The sequence below is a fragment of the Epinephelus moara genome, chromosome 9, assembly GCF_006386435.1.
Source record: "Epinephelus moara isolate mb chromosome 9, YSFRI_EMoa_1.0, whole genome shotgun sequence".
Classification (NCBI taxonomy): domain Eukaryota; kingdom Metazoa; phylum Chordata; class Actinopteri; order Perciformes; family Serranidae; genus Epinephelus; species Epinephelus moara.
Genome location: NC_065514.1, coordinates 17,475,727 through 17,496,598, shown reverse-complemented (window position 1 = coordinate 17,496,598; position 20,872 = coordinate 17,475,727). Strand labels below are relative to the sequence as shown.

Below are 20,872 nucleotides of genomic sequence, written 5' to 3'. Positions count from 1 at the left end.
TATTTTCTGTAGCTGATGACGTATTGTAACTCTAACATGTGGCGATGTATGAAAAGGTTTTGTTTACCATCACGTACGTTTCTTCTTCATTCTCTCCCTGTGATCCTTCTCTCCCTTCATGTATACCAGCTACCTAAAATTATTTTTAAATAGAGTTTAAGTCTGATATGTTTGCAAGTGAGGCAAGAAAAAAAATGTATCATGGGTCCCTGAAAAGTCATGGAAAAGTTTTTAAATTTTGTCCATGAAAATGCATGGGAACCCTGAAATCTGCATTTTGGACAATTTTTTTTCCAGTAGTCTTAAAGAAGACATGTTATGGGTGCAAAAAAGCCAGAAAAATTCAAAATTGACTAGTGCATGGGAAAACTTGTTTTCATCTGTAGTGTCTCCCCTTAAAAGAATTATTTGTTCTTGTTTGTTCTTGCGTTAACTGCTGCTGAAATGACCAAAAAAGAGAGTTTTCCTCCCTAGAACTGTATCTGGTTATGGTAGTAGATAGTCTTTGTTTTATCTGGCTTCTAGATTTCTGCCACCTCTGTCCTCATTGGTGAACTGACCCTTGAACTGATGAGTCTAATTTTCTGTCAGTTCAGGTTGGTTGCTTTCAATTAAATAAATTGTGCTTAATAGACATAAAACTTAAAGAGTTGCCTGTTTGCTGTTTGAGGTTCTCTGTGGCGGTATGTTCGTGCCAGCATGTCTCTGTCTGGGTATCTGCCTCCTCTCTGCGACCCCAAAGATGGACACCTGCTGATGGATGGAGGTTATATCAACAACCTACCAGGTGTGTTACACTCAGTCCTTTCAGTTTTAATATTCATACCTCCATTGGCATTCTTTCTCTCTTTGCCTTGATCATGTTGTTTTGACTGTCTTATCACACATATGATTGATGAATCTCTCTCTTCCTCTGCTGTCCCACCTTTTGTTTCCATTTCCTCCTCTTCTCCCAGCTGATGTGGCACGCTCCATGGGGGCCAAAGTGGTGATAGCTATTGACGTGGGCAGCCGGGATGAAACCAACCTTACTAATTATGGCGACTCACTCTCAGGCTGGTGGCTGCTATGGAAACGCCTCAACCCCCTAGCAGAGAAAGTAAAGGTAATGGATTGATTAAAAATAAAGACAACAGACTGTGCGAGGATATCTTTTAAAAGTAAATGAGTCCTGTGAATAACAATGAGGAATTTTTTGGAGGTGTTTTTCAGTGATGCATATGTTCATTTCTACCCTTGTGGCCTCAGGTGTTAAACATGGCAGAGATTCAGACTCGGCTGGCCTACGTGTGCTGTGTCAGGCAGCTGGAGTCTGTGAAGAGCAGCGACTACTGCGAGTACATCAGACCTCCGATCGACAGATACCGAACCCTGGAGTTTGGCAAGTTTGACGAGATTGCTGTAAGTTTACGTGACAGATATCTAAAAAATTCCCACAAGGCCTTCTGGCATATATTGTATAATGATTTTGCCGTCAGTATAGAAAATAATATTGATGTGTTGTGTAGGAGGTGGGATACCAGCACGGAAAGACTGTGTTTGACGTGTGGGGCCGCAGTGGAGTGGTGGAGAAAATGTTGAAAGACCGACACCAGGAGGAGTTCCACCACACCCAAAGCAAGAGTCATGTAAGGACGCAGGGAGGGAAAAACACTTGGGAATACTGTAGAATATATGACAAGAGAGCTATTAAAGGGTAGGTCCATTCCATCCTGGACCTTTTTCTCCCCCCATGTTTTTGTGTTTAAATGACTAATGGGAACAGCAATTGTCTAAATTGATTCAGTATTGAGTGACAGGGCTGCAGCCGGCAGTGAGGAATCAGACTGCAGTGTAACCACTTGGGGCATTTGTGCACCTTCAGTTGAGTTCACGTCCACTTAAAGTGCTTGTTTTTGCCACAGACAGGCTCAGGTGATTATTTTAAGTATCTTACTCTTTAACAAAGGTCTATCTCTGTTGGAATCCTTTTCATAATGATGTCAGGCTTTTTTTTTTTTTTTGAACCAGAAATGGCTCAAAAATCGCCATCGCCAATTCCACCAGACTCCATTTAAGTAAACAGTAATTTTAGCGTGTGTAGAGGCAGCATATTTTCACATCTATTGGGGTGAACTAAGGGTTTATTTCAACCAAACCAGAGTTAGTGATTGTCAAAACAGTGAAAAGATGAACCAAGATTGTGTTGGTTAGTTGTTTCTTGTGTCTGTTGACTTTAAATGAAGTATGTTTTACGATGATAAAATTGCTATTTAATTTAATGGAGTCTGGTGGGATTGGTGATGGCGATTTCGGGGCTGTTTCGGGATGTTATTCTTTAACAAAAGGTCTTTCTCTGTAGGGTTCCTTTCCATAATGTTGCAAGACTGAACCTGTCTGTGCATGTGATGGTGCGAACATGCTTGGAGTGGTTACATTACAGCCTGTTTTGCGGTCTTACACAATACTGGACAGTTTCAAAAACTGTTTCAATTACTCACGTAGACACTAAAATATGGGAAAACAGGGTACAGGTTGAAAAAGGTTGAACTTCCCCCTTGAGGACTGTTTAATGCAGAGCAACAACTGAGTCTGGACCAAATTCTACTTGTGGTTTAAAGTGTAAAGCCCAGTTCAGACCAAAGATTTGCGACAATACGAGTCGAAATGTGCAACTACTTGCAATGCGCCATTCTGCAATGTTCTAAAAACCTGCCAGTTCACACCAATGCAACTAGATGGGATGGTGTATCATCTCTATGCAACAACTCTCTGTACTTCTGTTCTGATTTGTAGCTTTTCAGGCTTATTTTGTGGCTGAATATAATTTGTAGCTACTTTTAAATATGAATGAGGATAGTGATAGAAAGATACTGGCTACAGTTGCATTTGTAGTATTGACCCACCGTCTGACACTGGCACACCATGAGGATGAAAACAGAGGACTTGGCATGGACGGATCACCTACTGCAGCAAGCGAATACGCTGTCTGTGGTCATTTTGACTTGACCAGCGGACTCCACTACAAACCAGTTGGTCTGAACTGGGCTTAACTATAGATTCTCATCACTACTCTGAAGTATCTCAGTTGGTCTACAGTGAAGTAGCTGACATGAGACATTTCTAACTCAAGTTACCTGGCGTTCATGGTTTAGTCCAAGCTAGTTAAAAACATGCAACCACAGAGTCGCAATGAAATACTGTGTCATAATCTCTCTTTGTTTTGATTGTCTGAGTTTTGCAATCAAACTGATTAGCTCACAAACACATTATCTCAGTAACTGCTCTGCATTAGTACCCACCTGTGCAAAAACAAAGCAAAATTCACATCCTCTGGAGTGTGGTCTCTATCTGTGATTTCATTTGCAGTCCATGTATGTTTAATCAACCACATGGGTATACTATAATGGCTACATTTTCTCTTATTGTTATTGTTTCTACATCCTCATTGTCAGCTGCACGGCATCGTCAACAGCCTCATGTGTTAGGCCTTGGGCTGCACTGCTGTTAAAGCAATAACAGTAAAACTATGCATCACTCAGCTCTTACAGCACAGAGAAACAGATTTACCGCACACCAGATTTGTCCCCCAGCAATGTCAAAGAAAGACAAAGGACCAACTAAACAAGGAAGGAGACAGAATGATGAAGAAAGATGAGATATTTACCCCCAGTTTTAACAACAACACGAGCAGGATGCAGAGAAAAATAGCAGGGTTGATATCGAAAGGAGTTTTGATAATAGCCCTAAAGCAACAAACTAACAAATCAACCTGAGTAATTGTGGAGATAAGGATGGCGCAGATTTGAAAACGGTCTTATAAATGAATCCAATTTTCATTCTTTAAAACAATAGCTACCCCACATAGGCAGTTAATGAGTGTCTTTCTATTTTAGGTGCTAGTGTAGGGTGCGACTCTCGGGGGAAATAATGCATCTCTTACCGTGATGGATTCTACATAATGTGCTCAGTAATGCTGCACAAAATGCTGAACGAAAAAAAAAACCCCAAATCAGGTGGGGGAGATTTAAAACAAAAGGAGGAGTTTGTGGTTAAAGCTAATGGAAAAACTGACAGTATTTAAGATCCAGAATAAGCAACTAATGATTGCAAGACGTGATCAGTGATCATTCAATTAAATTCTGATAGACAGGCTCTTCCTCCACCATGCTATGTGGACAGATCCCCTTTTGGCACCATACGACCCTGACACACAGGCGTCAGTTGCCCTAATTTTTGCGGTGTTTCTCGTACCGTTAGCACTAGTCAGCCTGTCAGTCCTTGTCATTTCCCGGCCAATTCGGCATGTTGAATCTGCGCGTCTGTAAGAGCTATCCCTCTGATTGGCAGTTCAGCTCAGTGCATGAGAAGAGAAACAGAAGTGAGGAAAGTAAACAACCTGTTTAAGTCTAGAGGGCGTGAGATTAAAACCAATAGCTGTGTCTCAATTTAGGGTCTCCAGCCTTCGAAGGCTGCATTTGAAGACCAACTGTGTTTCATCGGTGCAACCAAGGCTCTCCCAATTGAAAGGCTTCTTCAAATGCATAATGAGAAATGCAGCCTCCTTTCCCAGAATGTTGAGGATGCAACGGATGAATCCTTCGTGGCCCAGCATATCCCAAGATTGATTGCGCATTAACTAACAGTTGTTTACTAGCTAACGGTTAACTGTTAACATTACTAACTACTTTACTACATTACTAGCTAAAAACACACAGCTTGAACAGTTAATTTAAAAGATTGACCTGAAAACAGTCCTCCGTCAGCCTGAAATATATCAAATGGCGGTGTCTCTGGCGGTGAATCATCTCAAGTATTGATTAAAAAAACCATATATATATAATAACAATCTCTGGGTCCATTATTAAGGGCTAACTAGCTTACTAGCTTACTCCGTCTTTTGTCAAGCGCAGCTGGTTGCAAGGTAACAGTAACGGCAACGTGTCGGGTTGAGAACAACTGGTGATGCAACCAGGAAATTCTCCGCTGACCAGACCGCCCTATTTCAGAGACCGTTTGGTTTGGCTGATGCGGTCTTCAAAGGTGGTAGCTGACGTCAACCGTGAAGGACGCATCCTTCAAAAGCTGCAGCCCCTGAATTGATACACAGCTAATGTGATTTTTTTTTTCCGGCCATTTAGCTCTTTAGCAGAAACAACTCTTAGCTGTTTGTGTTAATGTTTGCCAGCGCATGATAAATTCTAAATATAATTTGCTCTTTCGACATCGGTTTGTGTTGTTAATGTGCTAACTGACTAACTAGTGTCTTAAATCCGTCCTGTCGGTCTTCCAGCTTCCCTTTTTTAATGATGAATACAGATTACTGCCACCTGCTGCTATAGAAGGTTATATCCTCTCACTCAGGCGCAGAACGTAGGTGCTAGTTGGCTCTTGGCTGTAGTCTTTGCGGTGTGTTGAAGTGGAATATTTTCATGTTTTCACCACTGGCTTATGTAAGGAGGAATCCATTGAAGCGTTTTAACAGACAAGGTGTTGACGCCTGGCAGCTGGCAAAGTGAAAGCCCACTGGTTAGTTATCTTATTCCAACAGATTAAAATAGACCCAGTGCCTGATTTCAGAATCTCTCCAACTGTTTGTTTGCTCAGTCTGTGTTGAGCATTTTTGTGTATTTTGAGTTTGTGTGTGTGTGTGTGTGTGTCTGTCTGTCTTTCAGGTGGTAACGTGTCCCAATGCTTCCTTTACCGACCTGGCAGAAATTGTGTCACGCATCGAGCCCGTCAAACCTGCTCTTGTGGATGGTAAATCTACCGACACACTCTCACTTTGAGCCACACTCATGATCACAGTCTGTAAACATGCCTGCACTCTGTGTCTGGGAGAAGACGTGCTTTTACTCTTTCATGTTTGTCTTTCCTGTGCTCACTGTTCTTTGTCTTTGGATGGGTTTTCTTTCTTTCCTTTTTTTTCCTGTCATTCTCCATTACCAAATGGATCAGTTTCATGTGGAGGAGGAAATGGGTTGCTGAAATCTCCATTGCAGAATACATTTTAGCAATTATGTGTTAAAGTAAACATTTTTGTGGCATGCTATGACAATTTTTATGACACACTATACTGTGACTTTGTGCCATTTTTTATGGCTATAGCATTTTTTCTGACATAGTATACTATGACATTTCATATATTATTTTTTATGGCATACTATAATATTAAAGTTTTATGGGATTTTTTTTTAAACATTACTATACTATGACAATTTCTATGACAAAAGATACTATGACTTTCTATTTGACATTTTTTATGGCATACTATACCATGACATTTTTTTAGAAAATTTTATGGCATTTTTATGACATCCTATACATTTTTATGAAAGTGAATACTTTGACTTTCTATATGGTAGTGTGAAATTTTTTATGAGATGACATGTTAATTTTTTTTTATAGCATACTATACTATGACATTTTTAGGAATTTTTTAACAGATTACTTTGACTTTCTATTTGACATTTTTTATGGCACCCATATTATGATTTTTTTTTTTTATTAAACAGTTTATTTATGTAACAGTTTTTATAGTGTACTATATTTTTGTTATTTTTTATTTTATGCAATACTACACTACAACAATTTTTACTCTGACTTTCTTTATGGCAATTTTATGGCATTCTATATTTTGAATTTTTCATGGCATTCTATGACTTTTTAGATTTTTATAACATTTTGTCACATACTATACTATGACTTTTTATATAATTTTTTATGGTATACTATACTGAGACAATTTTTATGACATACTATATTATGAATTTTTATGGCCTTCTATACTATAATTTTTTTTAAGTGGCATACTATATTATCATATTTATCATGACATTTTTATGGCTTATTGTACTATGTATATATATTTTTTTTACTGTACTTGTTTTTTAATTACATTTTTTTGTTGCTGACTATACTATGATTTTTTTATACAACATTTTTTATGACATACTATGCTATGACATTTTTCATTACATTTTTCGACTTTACTTACTGTGACCGGAACCTGTATGTACGCCTGATTTGAAATATGTGTGAGATGAGCACATTCTCACCACAAAGGGAAAAGGCATATGCAAGGTTTTTGTTTTTTAATGCATCATTTATACATCTGGTCCCTGGTCTCTACTGTGCATTTTATGTGCACATGCCATGATGGGTTTTTGTTAGAGCTCCTACATGACATCACCCTCCTAAAGCTCACCAAAGTTTTATTACCTTTTATTAGTTATACAAAGTTTATTAGTCAAATGCTGGTTATATAAGTACATGGACTGAAATTCTTGACCTTCAATTCCTTTAATTGTGTATTAACATACATATAAAAGACGATAATATAAACAATCTGTTTATTAGCCTGATAAAAGAAGTTTGTGTTTGTGTTATAGGGAACAAGATTTGTTTCTAGCTTTTATGCATTACTGATATTACTCTAATATACCTTGATGCAGTGGTCCAAAGAGTTATCACAAATTAATAATGTTTAGTTGTGCTATCTTACAATCAGTATATACTAAATGCAAGTTTAACTGTGTTGCTAATGTAACTGGTTAGAAGTTGAAGTGGCAAAGGGGTCCTTAAATGTATGGAAAGGGTTTTAAAAGGTGGAACATTAAGGAATCCTGCATAAACCCTGTTGTAACATGCTGATGGAAATTAGGACCTGTGCAAATTTCATATTTCAAATTAAGCATTTGCAATCAAACAGAAACAATATACATTTTTAAGATCGTTTTTAGAAACCATCTGTAAGTGCAACCTCATAGAACATCCAAAGGTGTTTTTCCTCAGACATCTCCATCCTCTCATCCGTCCTCGTCTTTCTATTTATAACCTGTTTGTCATCCATCACTCGTCACATTGCCCTGTTTGACTTCTCACAATGCCTCACATTTTTTGCTTCTCTGACTCATTCACCTGAACACCCACTTTTGTTTGTCACCTCTTCTACACACCACATATTCCAACTTATTCACCCACAATGTGCTTCTTTGCTTCCTGTCCTCCGCTCCTTCCCTTCATCAGAGGAGTCAGAGTACAACACTGACTATGAAGAGGAGGCAGTGGAGAGTGCTCTGTCTGACATGGAGCTATACAATCGCTATGGAGAGCACACTGAAGGGGAGGAGACTGCTGACACGGTGGGAACCACTGCTTCTAAGGGTGGACACGATGGGGGTTTCTTCTACTTAAAAATGCATCTTGTGGTTTACTTGCACACTTTTATTGGCCACAATAACTTTTTGTTAAATCTAGACTTTGGGAAAGTCAAAAGTGTCCTGTTGGCCCATGTACAGGAAGAGATTAAAGTTCACTCTGGAGCCAGGCCAATTAATACTCTAAATGCGATCAATAAGACCATAAAATATATCCGGATATTAATTGGAGGACACTGCAGGGCCACATAATTTAACTAAAATGGCATGTTTTAGTACAAGTCACAAGCCGGGGCCTGAGAAATTGGTAGGGCTTTGACTTTGAGTCGAACATAAGGGGATTGGGCCAAGACTCAGTTAAGCCCTAAATAATGTTTTCCAAGTCAGACGGGGGGAAAAAAATCGCATATTCCACTCCATAAAAGATTCAGGTCTACAGGAATCACTGAGTTCAACTGACAAGCACGGCTGCATTGTGTTGGAAGAATTTAATCTAGGACATTAAAAAAAGGATAACACTCATAAGTCTAAACTTTGTCATTGAAAAAGGGAACCGATTTTGGCCGTAAAAATTACGGCACTAAACAACTGAGAAAAATGTCAGCGATTCCTTCAAAGTCTCGTCAACTGTCAATTGAGATATTGCGATCAGTTTTCACAAGAGGACAAAGGTCTTGTAACACGACTACAGAGCGTCTTTCAGCCTGACTCAAAGTAAAGCTGTTCATATGTTTTAAACTGAAACGCAAAACAAGTTGCTCCAACTTCTACTACAATCAGCCTATTATACACATCTGTTACTACTGCTTCAGAGACAAAGTGCAGTGAAGAGATGTCTGAAGATTCTCAGTCATCCAGGTCATGGTAATCGTAAGCGCTATTATATCGTAGCCAACTGGACTTGCTTGCGTTTCTTGAAGACGTTTTGCCTCTCACCCAAGAAGCTTCTTCAGGTCTACATGAATTCACCCCTGGTCCCACCTGACCCTAACGACACACATGATGGCCAGGTGGGTCAACGACTCACATCGTGACCTTAACGGCTATGAAAGTATGAGTTCACATGTGACTCCAGCGACTCTGCAAGAGTTCACACCCACACAGGGTTTAAATCCTGCAACTCCGTAACAGTCAGTTAGAACTGAAGAAGCCTCTTGGATGAGAGGTGAAACGTCTTCAAGAAACACAAGCAAGTCCAGTTGCCTACGATATAGCACTTGTGATCAGTGAAGAGATAATTAGTGAGAATGGATTGAAGGTGTACAGCACAGTTCGTCAAAGAAAGGTTTAGAGATATGCCTTTTTTACCTGGATGATTTGACGACGTCTGTTACTTCTGCTACTACTTCAGATGTCTACACATGTATGCAGAATCAGTTGGCAGCAGTACAAGAGTTTGGTACTATGGTTAACTAGGGGTGTAAATCACTAGCTTCATCACGATACGATATATCGATTTGTTTGGATAACGATACGATGTTTGCTGATATCACAAAGTCTGTCACGATACGATTTTGATTCGATTCGATTCAGGAGCCTGCGATCGATATGACGCGATATCATATGCCTATCTAACACAATCATTTACATCAACTCACAAAAACAACTAGAATATGATTTGACCATTTTATTCCTGAGCTCTGTTTGTTGTTTGAGCGGAGGCGCGCTTGCCCAGAAATGGTGACACAGACGTGCTATGTGAATTTCAAAATAAATGTGTATCTTTAAGATGACGATATGGATCAATGTATCGTTACACCCCTATGGTTAACACAATTCGGACTACAAATGAAAACCAATCACCTTTGAGCAGGCTTTGGTTTCCTGCAGGTAAACAGTCAGTGTGGAGAGCAAAATTGCAGCGTTGGAACACATTGGCTATCACATTATGCTGACTTTTTTAAAAATTTATTTGCATCCATATGCAAATATCTGTTAATAGAGAAAAGCCGCAATGTTGCCAGACAACAGGCTACACCTGTCTCTAGTTGCTAATGAAACTGTAAACAATGATTGGGACACAGGAAACGTCCAGATATCCGCTGGCTACACTGGATCTCCTGAAATATTTGCAGTTGTCACCAGAGGCTTTATTCAGGGTGTCTACAGGTCCTTAAAAAGTCTTAAATTCAATGTTACAACAATAAGGCCTTAAAAGTCTTTGTGAGGTCTTAACAGCTACAAACATTTTATCTAATTTTATTTATCCATTTTTTAAATTTCTTTTTGTGAACATGAGTGAAGCCTTTCTATGTGAAAGTCCACGTTTCTGATGTTATAGATCTTTTAAAAACTATAATACTGTAATTTTACTTAATACCTGCACTTACCTGTTAGTACAATGTAGATTGACTTAACTCATGTTAAATAAGTAAAACATGATTTGTCTAAAAATCTGTCCTAAATTTGGTTAAAATGTGTCTTAAACAGCTCTTGAAAACCATTAAATTTAACTGTCTGATACCTGTAGACACCTTGATATTGTAGTCAGACAACAGCTGATGGGTTCTGGGATTGGTTGCATCTATGATGAGGCTAGTCAGAATTCTAATGAGCAAGATGAGCAGTTCAAATCAGATCAAATGTGAGATTATTAAAGGATAGGTTCACATGTTTTGAAGTTTTTCTTTCTACAAAAGCATCCATAACCTTAATCATTCCTTATGGCCACACTGATCACAAAAGAACCCCTTTTAAAGCCATTTTGACGGCTTTAATTAAAGTGACGAGGGACGAAATGCACAGTAGTGTAAAGATTTTGTCGTTAACTTATTAACTTACATTTTCTAGCCGAGAGGCGTAAAAAACAGAAAGGGAACAAAATATTTATCAATAGAAGCAGATGCTTTGGACAAGGGCCATGTATCATAGTAACCATGTTATTTGATAATGAGCCATTAAGTAGAAGTCTATTATGCATTTGTAACCTCTTTTTCTTCAGAATCTGATTAAATGTGTATTATTGAGATGAACTGTTATTTGAACTCCTCTTCTCCTCACTGATCCATAACTCTGCTTTCACTTCTCAGGATGAAGAGCTGGAAGGGAGACACGCACGCCACATTACCTCACTCACCAGCAGCAACCCCCAGTCTCCCACCGCCTCTGACAGTCCATCAAACCACGAAGTCCATTAACTGAGGACCAGTCTAATGAACTCTGCTCGATCAGGTCGTCACAATTTAACCTGCCACATTTTACCCTCCAGTCTGTCCCGCATGACTCAAAACCTGTCCCCTGCCCCCGCGACCGTCGGCATGACTGCGATTACTATTTTGCCCTCGGTAACCTGGCCTCGTTAGCTGTGTGGCTGACATAACGAATGTGCAGCCACTTTTAAAAAAAATGAATACGGACAGGTAGTAATGTACTCAGCTGCAATCCTATGCATTCCTATTATATAAGAGCAGCTGCAAGCTCTATCATTTCTCATATTGAGATAGTGGAGAGTGCATCTGTAGCTTTACATGAATCACATAGACCAAGATAGAAGGTAGGAGAGGTCGGGAGATACTATTTCCATGAAATAATAATTACATGAGTCAAGGTGACAACTTCGGCTCTTGGTTGATTACATAAAGAAGATAGATTTGAGATAAAGATTCACTTCACCTCACTTCTGTTATCTAGACATGCAGATAGTTTTGACGTATGCATCTCTGAGATTTCTGCCACACACAACATTAAAAGATTAGACAAAAAAAACTGGCACGTCCAAAGAAAAATAAACAAAAGGATAAGACAGAAAAAAAAAGTTGCAGATTTCCTTTTAATTTAGATATTTACATCATCTCAGGCCACTGAAAATCCTTCAAATTAAAGCACCAAGATGGCATAATCACTCTTTGGTTGCCCTGCTAATAATTCCATCCACAGTGACGTGTTGAGCAGTCACAAGTAGGCATTACTGTATTATAAAAGTGCAGTCAGCGATTCTAATCTAAATGACTTTGTGTCATATTCAGCAAAGATCTCACGCTCCACTAGCTGTCTGCTCTGTGTGGGCACTGAAGAAAAATAGACAGACAGACAGACAGACAGACAGACAGATTCAAAATACTAAATTCAATTCACCTCACTTGTATTTGGAGTGGCAGAAATCTCAGGGCAAATAACACCAAAACTAACAACATAGCTAGATACCCTGAGAGGAAAGTAAGACTAACAGTCAGTGGCTACTTCATCAGGTACACCTGTACAATCTAATGCAGTCCAATACAACAGCTCTGTCATAACATCCATCTATATAAAGCTAATAGCGCTCAGTTATTGGAGACAGTGTTGGAAATGTGTAAATTCAATTAGATGTTCATAATTGAGGTCAAATGAGGTGTTTCTATTATTTTGTCCTCCCTATTTGCATACATTAGGAGGGCAGAATATTAGAAAAACCTCTGCATATAATGCAGTCCAGTACAACACCATCATATGACCTCAGTGCCCAAAAGAAAACTGATTACATGCATTATAAAAGTAGACTTTTTTGCATAACAGTTGTATTGGATTACAATAGAATGTATGATTGTACCTAATAAAATGGCATGTGAGTATTGCATTGATGTATTAAGTTAGACTTGACAAAAATCAGAGCCACTCCTTATCGTTTTGTGCATTCAGTCTACGTAACGATCCACATCAGCAAGCCTGATGTAAAAACAGAAAGCGAGCAAAACAAGCAGTGCGCTCTGCGGCCATGGCTGTCAGCACAGCTTTGTCGCACCCAGTGTGCCAGGGACATGGAGGGAAGTAATGATTGCAATCCACTTCAAAGCACTGGTTTCCCCTCTCAGCTGGCGAGAGAAGCCTCCCCCCCACCCATCTGTTTTCTGGCTCGAATCTATCAGACACAGACTGAGCGGCAGACAGTGTGGATCTGTCGAGTGAACTGTGACGCTCCGCTCGCCTCAGTACAGTTTATGCACAGGGGCTATTTGCAGCAGCGGGGCAGATCTTCACAGGAACACGTTGTAACACGAGTTATTTGGCTTGTCAAGACATGCTTTAACTTTTTTTTAAGTGACTTGGATCAGATTTTTCTTTTCAAACTGCCATTACGATGATCAGATTTTTGTTGCATACATAATATTATCTGAGTAAAATGAAAAGAGTCTCTGTAGGTCTTGCTTCGATTTTCTTAACATCCGTTTGGCTGATTGATTATGCACTTATGAAGTGTATTGCTGAGGACCCAAGGGAGTGCGAGCCCTTAAAGTAGATCTGTGGAACATTTTATCAGTATTGTATTATGTTCATACTGTGTAGCATATTGAAAAGGGACCCCCAGTGTTGTAGTCTGGACCATTTAATCCAAGACCAAGTCATAAGCAGTCATGAGTCAAGACCAAAGTGTACATTTAAAATAAGAAATGAGTTAAGTTATTGGATGCATTTGAAGTAGGAAGTTTTGCATCATATCACTGTGTTGATGTTAGCCAACAAATCAAACAACGCACAGACAGTGTAGTGATATCCCCCGCAGCTGTGGACTCGACCGGTCTTGAAACAAAATCCTGCGTACTCTTTAGTCCCGTTTCCATCAAACATGTTCAGTATGGTACCTTTGTAACCAAAAGTAACCCTTCAGACATGGTACCTAGACCCAGTGTTTCCACCTCAAACAGTACTCTTAAATGTGGGTGGGGTTGTTGTCACTCACTGCTCCGTCCAGCACTCACTGTATTTCCTCATTCCTCATTACCAGTGACACCAGTCTGCACCTCGTTTATCGTCCACAGAACGGGGTTGCACACAGGCCCAGATCAAAATAAATCAGGCTGTAGTGAGAGTCTCTCTCCATGGGATATTTAAATTTTTCCCACTTGTTATGTGTATGTCATGGGAGAGGCAGAAAAACATTCATTGTATAGTTACAATTTACTAATAAAACTCTCCACAGTATGAACAGTGGTTACATGAAACCAGCCACAACTCAGCCCTGAGCAGAGTGACCGTCCTCTATTGACTAATCAGACTGCAGTGTTCACAGCTCCACCTTTTAGTACCAGATCTGTGTGCTAGGTACCCCAACAGAGGGGGGACGAAAAATGGAGACAGTATGGAACAGTTCCACTGGTACCATCCACAACTTTTCACAGTGGAAATGGAAAAAAAAAAAAGCGTGTTGAGCTGAACTGAACCATACTGTACTGCTTGGTGGAAACAGGGCTTTTGAGACAGGAGTGAGTAAAAAAGCGGTCAGTTGTGGTCTCAAAACCAAGACCGATCTTGAGTACTACAACACTGGGAACCCCTATTTCTCTCCGTTGCTTGCTACAGTACATTCAAGAAGAGATGAAAAACAGAGATTGGAGATACCTGAGATGTTAAACTGTACCAGACTCATTTTAACATTTCAAGCATCAGCAGTGTAACTTTCAAAATGAACGCTTTTGTTCCTTGAAATAGCCTGGTCCCAAATACCCAGCTGTGAGCATATGATGCGTATACTGTAGCAATGCTTTAGGACGAAACTGTGTCATAACAGCATGCTTAGGAAGGAAATGCAGTGTCACGTGTGAGGTTGATTGGATGAGCGGTTCTCGAGAAAGCTGCAAGCAGCAACGAGAGACCAAGGAATGGGACTGTTCTAAACAGATACTTTAAACGGGCACTGCAGTCATTGTGAGAAAAGTGAGTAACTGAATATATTCATATTTAAGCCAAGAATGTATACAACCTTAGCCCTAGATGTTTTTATGCACAACATTCTGACAATCACTCCAGAGATGCAATGCAATGTACAAACACACTAACACATTGTTACATAGCCTTGTTTAACACGCCTCTCTGTATGGCACTTTACCATGTTTAGAGTTGACCTCAGTCACAGCTAGAGCTGCAACTTATGATTATTTTCAGTATTGATAACCTTGATCTTTATGTTTATGTTGTATGTATGATCTTTGTGTTTAATTAACACATTAATATTTTGATTCATATAACGTTACAGAATAGAAAATGGATTGTCAAATTTCTTAGAGACTGAGGTGACGTCTTTAAATTGTTTTTGTCTGACCAGCCGTCCAAAACCCAAAGATTTGTAGTTTACTTCGAAGTGATTCCAGGAAAAACAACAAAGCCTTATGTCGTAGAAACTGGAACCATTAAAAGATTTGCATTTGGCTTGAAAATGAATTATCGAGATTAATAGTTAATGGTTTTTACTAATTGTCTCAGCCCTTATCGCCTTATTACCAGAGCCCTAACAACAGAGCATGACAAACATTTTTTTAAGTGGATCCCTTCAATATGTTTTTGAAAGGAGTGTGATAGTCGAAAAAAAAAACATGTAATAGTGCAATTGTGCTGCTATTTCCTGTTAATTATCCGCTGACACATCATCTACAAATGTATCTGCAATAAGCTAATATCAACCGGCCAGTTAATCAGTCAGGCTTTAATCATTTGAATATCAATGCAACATTTTTATTGTTTTATTTTCACCCCACTTGATAAAGCACCCTGTGAGCCTCACCGTATGAAGCTGCGATCTCTGCTTATACCGGTGACACAGTCCCTGTGGCCTTACACGTGTAGACAGTAGGAGAAACGCTGTGACAAACACTAAGGGTTTCCCACTTGGTGTTGGTTAAGAGTCTGGACACAGAATGTGTGAACAAGGCGGAGACAGAAAAATGTTGTTTACCAGTGAGGTAATGTTGTTTGCACTGGTGTTTTTTTTGTACTTTTGGGTGGTTTCCAAAAACTGAGCACAATGAATTGATGCTGTCTGGCAGAATGAATGTTTGGCTACTTTATAAAATGGGACATGGTAATGGATGAGGTGCTTACGTAATGTGTGGGACTGTGCCATGAGTTAATGTTACAAAGCCTTAGATGACCTGTACAGAAAAAAACAACCACTCGTGCCCTCATTTAGCGTAAGTGTACAATGATGAATGTTTACCAGTAAGCCTGTAATGTATGACATCAGTTACTTATCTATATTTATGATATTTGATAAATATGTTTTTGATAATCAATTGTTACTAATAAACCACTGTTTGATGTATCCTGTGAGCCTGTCATTGTTTAATTTCCCAATCGCTTTGTTTGCTGTAGAAAAGAAATGATTATTTTCATCTTTGATTAATGCGCAGATTATTTTTTCAATTAATTGTTTGGTTTATAGAATTATGAAAAAATAGTCAGAAATCAGATTAGAGTGCCTCGCAGATCCCTGACAGAGTGACACTTCTCTGTAGAGGTAACAAACTCAGAGGGAAGTTAAAGTGGAATACATAAATCTGCTTAGTGCTGTTGCCTGGGGGCATCTGCAGATGAGATCATATGTTAATGAAATTCACCTGAGTAAATAAAGCATTATTGGAAAAATAAATTGTCAACCAGTGAAGAGGTGGTTCCAGTGGGTGGCTCGGTGTTAAATGTGCTTCAGTGAAAGTACCCTGGCCTCAACACTGGAGTCAGCCCTGCTCAAGTTTTGTGCTACGTCCTGAATATTTACCAGCTTCAAAGTTTTATGAAGCTCTTTTGTCATACAGAGATGGACAAGGGGAAAGAGAATTCCCCTGTAGGGGACCAGAGGTTTGCACTGTCTCTTCATAGTAAGCACCTGGGTTTGAATTTCAGCACAGGTCCTTTCTGTGTCAAGTTTCCATGTTCTCTCTTGCTAAAACTAATGCAATAGAATACGACACAACCCGGCAATACATCTTATATTTATGAAGATTACAATATTAAAGGGACAGTTCACCCAAAGATCAAAAATACATATTGTGGTGCTGAGAGCCAATATAATACATTTCAAAAACTCAACAGCAATGTCTCTTTCCAAAAATCATGACCCAGTTAGTCAAGGAAATCCCCAGACCTTGTTCTGAGCAGTTCATGTAGGGACGATTTTCTTTCTACCAGACTACACCTGCCAATCATTTCACTTTTTAGTAGAAGGCGTGCATCTACTGCTGAAGCACTGAGCACCACTGAGCTAACTAATGGCTAGGCAGTAATATTGGGGAGATATAGTACAGTATGCCATTAAAAAATGTCACAGTATAGCATGCCATAGAAACCTTTTAGTATACCAGACTTATGCCATAGGAATGTCACTGTATAGTATGCCATTAAATCTGATGATATATTATTGCGTAAAAAATCATAGTATGACATAAAAAAGTCACAGCATAGCATAGTGTTGCATAAAAACATCATAATATAGTATGCTTTCAAAAAAGTCATAATATAGTGCACCATAGAAGCCTCATAGTATAATATGCTTTTAAAGATGATACCAAGTTTAAGATAAAAGTCACAATATTTATTATGTCTCAAAAAAGTCATACTATGGTGCTATAGTAGGTCATAGTATATTACGCCATAAAAACGTCATCCATGAAGTCATATTATGGTATGCCATAGAAACCTCATAGTATGGTATGTCATAAAAATGTCATAGTATACTATGCCATAAAAATGACAATACAATATAACATAAAAAGGTCATATTATGGTATGCCATAGAACCCTCATAGTATAGTGTGTCATAAAAGCAGCAGTATAGTACGACATGAAAAAGTCACAGTATAGTATGTCATCAAACACAATTAAAAAAAGTCTTAGCATACTTTCTTGTCACAAAAACAATGAAAAACAGGTCATAGTATAGTATGTCGTCAAAAATCATGAAAAGAAGTCTTAGTATACTATGACTTTTTTCATGATTTTGGACGACATACTATACTATGACTTTTTTTTCATGGTTTTGGACAACATACTATACTATGACTTTTTTTCATGATTTTGGACGACATACTATGACTTTTTTGTGTGTTTTGTATGTCGTCACAAAACACGCAACCATGAAAAAAAGTCATAGTATAGTATGTCATCCAAAATCAGTAAAAAAAAATTCATAGTATAGTATGTCGCCCCAAATCATGAAAAAAAGCCATAGTATAGTATGTCATCCCAAATCATGAAAAAAAGTCATAGTATAGTATGTCATCCCAAATCATGAAAAAAAGCCATAGTATAGTATGTCATCCCAAACCATAAAAAAAATGTCATAGTATAGTATGTCGTCCCAAACCATGAAAAAAAGCCATAGTATAGTATGTCGTCCCAAACCATGAAAAAAAGTCACAGTATAGTATGTCGTCCCAAACCATGAAAAAAAGTCATAGTATAGTACGTTGTCCCAAACCATGAAAAAAAGTCATAGTATAGCATGTCGTCCAAAACCATGAAAAAAAGTCGAAGTATAGTATGTCGTCTGAAATCATGAAAAAAAAGTCATAGTATAGCATGTGGTCCAAAACCATGAAAAAACATGATGGTATGGTATGTCATCCAAAATCATGACAAAACTTAATAGTAAAGCATGTCGTTGTTGGGTATCGGCAGTCTCCTTCCTCTTCCCTCATGTTTCTTGTGTTTTCCCCTCTCCCTAGTGTTTCTTGTCTGTCTCTCTCCCTTGTCTGTGTTCATCTCCCTCTCTGCAGGGCGTGGCTGGCAACACTTAGTTTCCTGTTCGTCCCTGCCTTCTCTGCCTCCACTGCATACCTGCCATCAATCAGCCTTTCAAGAACTCACCTGTCTGCTCACTATAAAGACTCCAGTTCAACTTCCAGTATTCGTCAAATCATCTGTTTCCCATAGTGGTAACTACTCAGACTCTGAAGAACCTCCGTGAATGCTTTTGCTGCCTGTTTTTGCTTTTTTGGGTGGCTCTTTTTCCCTGACGGCTGTCTCCTGTGCTTCAGGTCTCATCTCGGTCATAAACCAGCCTTGCCCTGCTTTGTGTCTGTCCTTGAGAGTCTGAACATTGTGTGTTTGGATGGAAACCCTGACTTCTCTGCCTGTACACTCTCTACCCCTTTATTGTTGTACAGTTTTGTTTGGAACATTCCATTAAATTTTTGTTGTCTTTTGCCTTTTTATTTCCAAGTCTGAATTGTTGCATAGTGGGTCCTATTGAGTTCTTAAATATATAACAGACGTCCCAAATCACAGTCATAGTATAGTATGTCATCCCGGAACGTAAAAAAAAATTCATAGTATAGCATGTCGTCCAAAATCATGTAAAAAAAGTCATAGTACAGTATGTCATCCAAAATCATGAAAAAGTCATAGTATAGTATGTCATCCAAAACCATGAAAAAAAGTCATAGTATAGTATATCATCCAAAACCATGAAAAAAAAGTCATAGTATAGTATGTCATCCAAAACCATGAAAAAAAGTCATAGTATAGCATGTCGTCCCAAACCATGAAAAAAAGTCATAGTATAGCATGTCATCCCAAACCATGAAAAAAAGTCACAGTATAGTATGTTGTCCCAAACCATGAAAAAAAGCCATAGTACAGTATGTCGTCCCAAATCATGAAAAAAAGTCATAGTATAGCATGTCGTCCAAAACCATGAAAAAAAGTCAAAGTATAGTATGTCGTTTGAAATCATGAAAAAAAGTCATAGTATAGTATGTTGTCCCAAACCATGAAAAAAAGTCACAGTATAGCATGTCGTCCAAAACCATGAAAAAAAGTAAAAGTATTGTATGTCGTCTAAAATCATGAGAAAAAGGTTACAGTATAGTATGTCGCCCCAAATCATGAAAAAAAGTCATAGTATAGTATGTCGTCCCAGATTATGAAAAAAGTCATAGTATAGTATGATGTCCAAAACCATGAAAAAAAAAGTCATAGTATAGTATGTCGTCTGAAATCATGAAAAAAAGCCATAGTATAGCATGTCGTCCCAAATCATGAAAAAAAGTCATAGTATAGTATGTCGTCCCAAATCGTGAAAAAAAGTCACAGTATAGTATGTCGTCCCAAATCATGAAAAAAAAGTCATAGTATAGTATGTTGTCCCAAACCATGAAAAAAAGTCATAGTATAGTATGATGTCCAAAACCATGGAAAAAAAAGTCATAGTATAGTATGTCGTCTGAAATCATGAAAAAAAGCCATAGTATAGCATGTCGTCCCAAATCATGAAAAAAAGTCATAGTATAGTATGTCGTCCCAAATCGTGAAAAAAAGTCACAGTATAGTATGTCGTCCCAAATCATGAAAAAAAAGTCATAGTATAGTATGTTGTCCCAAACCATGAAAAAAAGTCATAGTATAGCATGTCGTCCAAAACTATGAAAAAAAGTCAAAGTATAGTATGTCGTCTAAAATCATGAGAAAAAGGTTACAGTATAGTATGTTGTCTGAAATCATGAAAAGGTCATAGTATTGTTTGTCGTCCGAAATCATGAAAAAAAGTCATAGTATAGTATGTCGTCCAAAACCATCTAAGAAAGTCATAGTATTGTATGTCGTCCCAAATCATGAAAAAACGTCATAGTATAATATGTCATCCAAAATCAGTAAAAAAAAATTCATAGTATAGTATGTCGTCTGAAATCATGAAAAAAAAGCCATAGTATAGTATGCGGTCCGAAATCATGAAAAAAAGTCATAGTATAGTATGTCGTCCAAAACCATCTAAGAAAGTCATAGTATTGTATGTCGTCCCAAATCGTGAAAAAACGTCATAGTATAATATGTCATCCTAAATTAGTAAAAAAAAATTCATAGTATAGTATGGCGTCCCAAATCATAAAAAAAAGCCATAGTATAGTATGCGGTCCAAAACCATGAAAAAAAGTCATGGTATAGTATGTTGCCCCAAATCATGAAAAATAAGTCGAAGTATAGCATGTCGTCCCAAATCATGGAAAAAAGTCATAGTATAGCATGTCGTCCTAAATTATGAAAAAAAGTCA

At 38.3% G+C, this 20,872-nt stretch overlaps 1 protein-coding gene across 2 annotated transcripts in view; it reads left to right on the top strand.

Annotated features, from left to right (window-relative positions):
* The window catches only part of pnpla7a (patatin-like phospholipase domain containing 7a), a 47,992-nt gene extending 31,843 nt beyond the window's left edge, over nucleotides 1–16,149 (top strand). The window contains exons 30-36 of one of the 2 annotated variants that reach the window (XM_050052974.1): nucleotides 671–787; nucleotides 957–1,105; nucleotides 1,249–1,401; nucleotides 1,509–1,628; nucleotides 5,655–5,739; nucleotides 8,008–8,123; nucleotides 11,168–16,149. In XM_050052974.1, the coding sequence (XP_049908931.1) occupies nucleotides 671–787; nucleotides 957–1,105; nucleotides 1,249–1,401; nucleotides 1,509–1,628; nucleotides 5,655–5,739; nucleotides 8,008–8,123; nucleotides 11,168–11,275 (848 nt within the window). In that variant the 3' untranslated portion in view covers nucleotides 11,276–16,149. The remainder of the gene's footprint in view (nucleotides 1–670; nucleotides 788–956; nucleotides 1,106–1,248; nucleotides 1,402–1,508; nucleotides 1,629–5,654; nucleotides 5,740–8,007; nucleotides 8,124–11,167) is intronic. The other variant, XM_050052975.1, reaches the window with a different exon arrangement.
* Nucleotides 16,150–20,872: the final 4,723 nt, after the last annotated feature.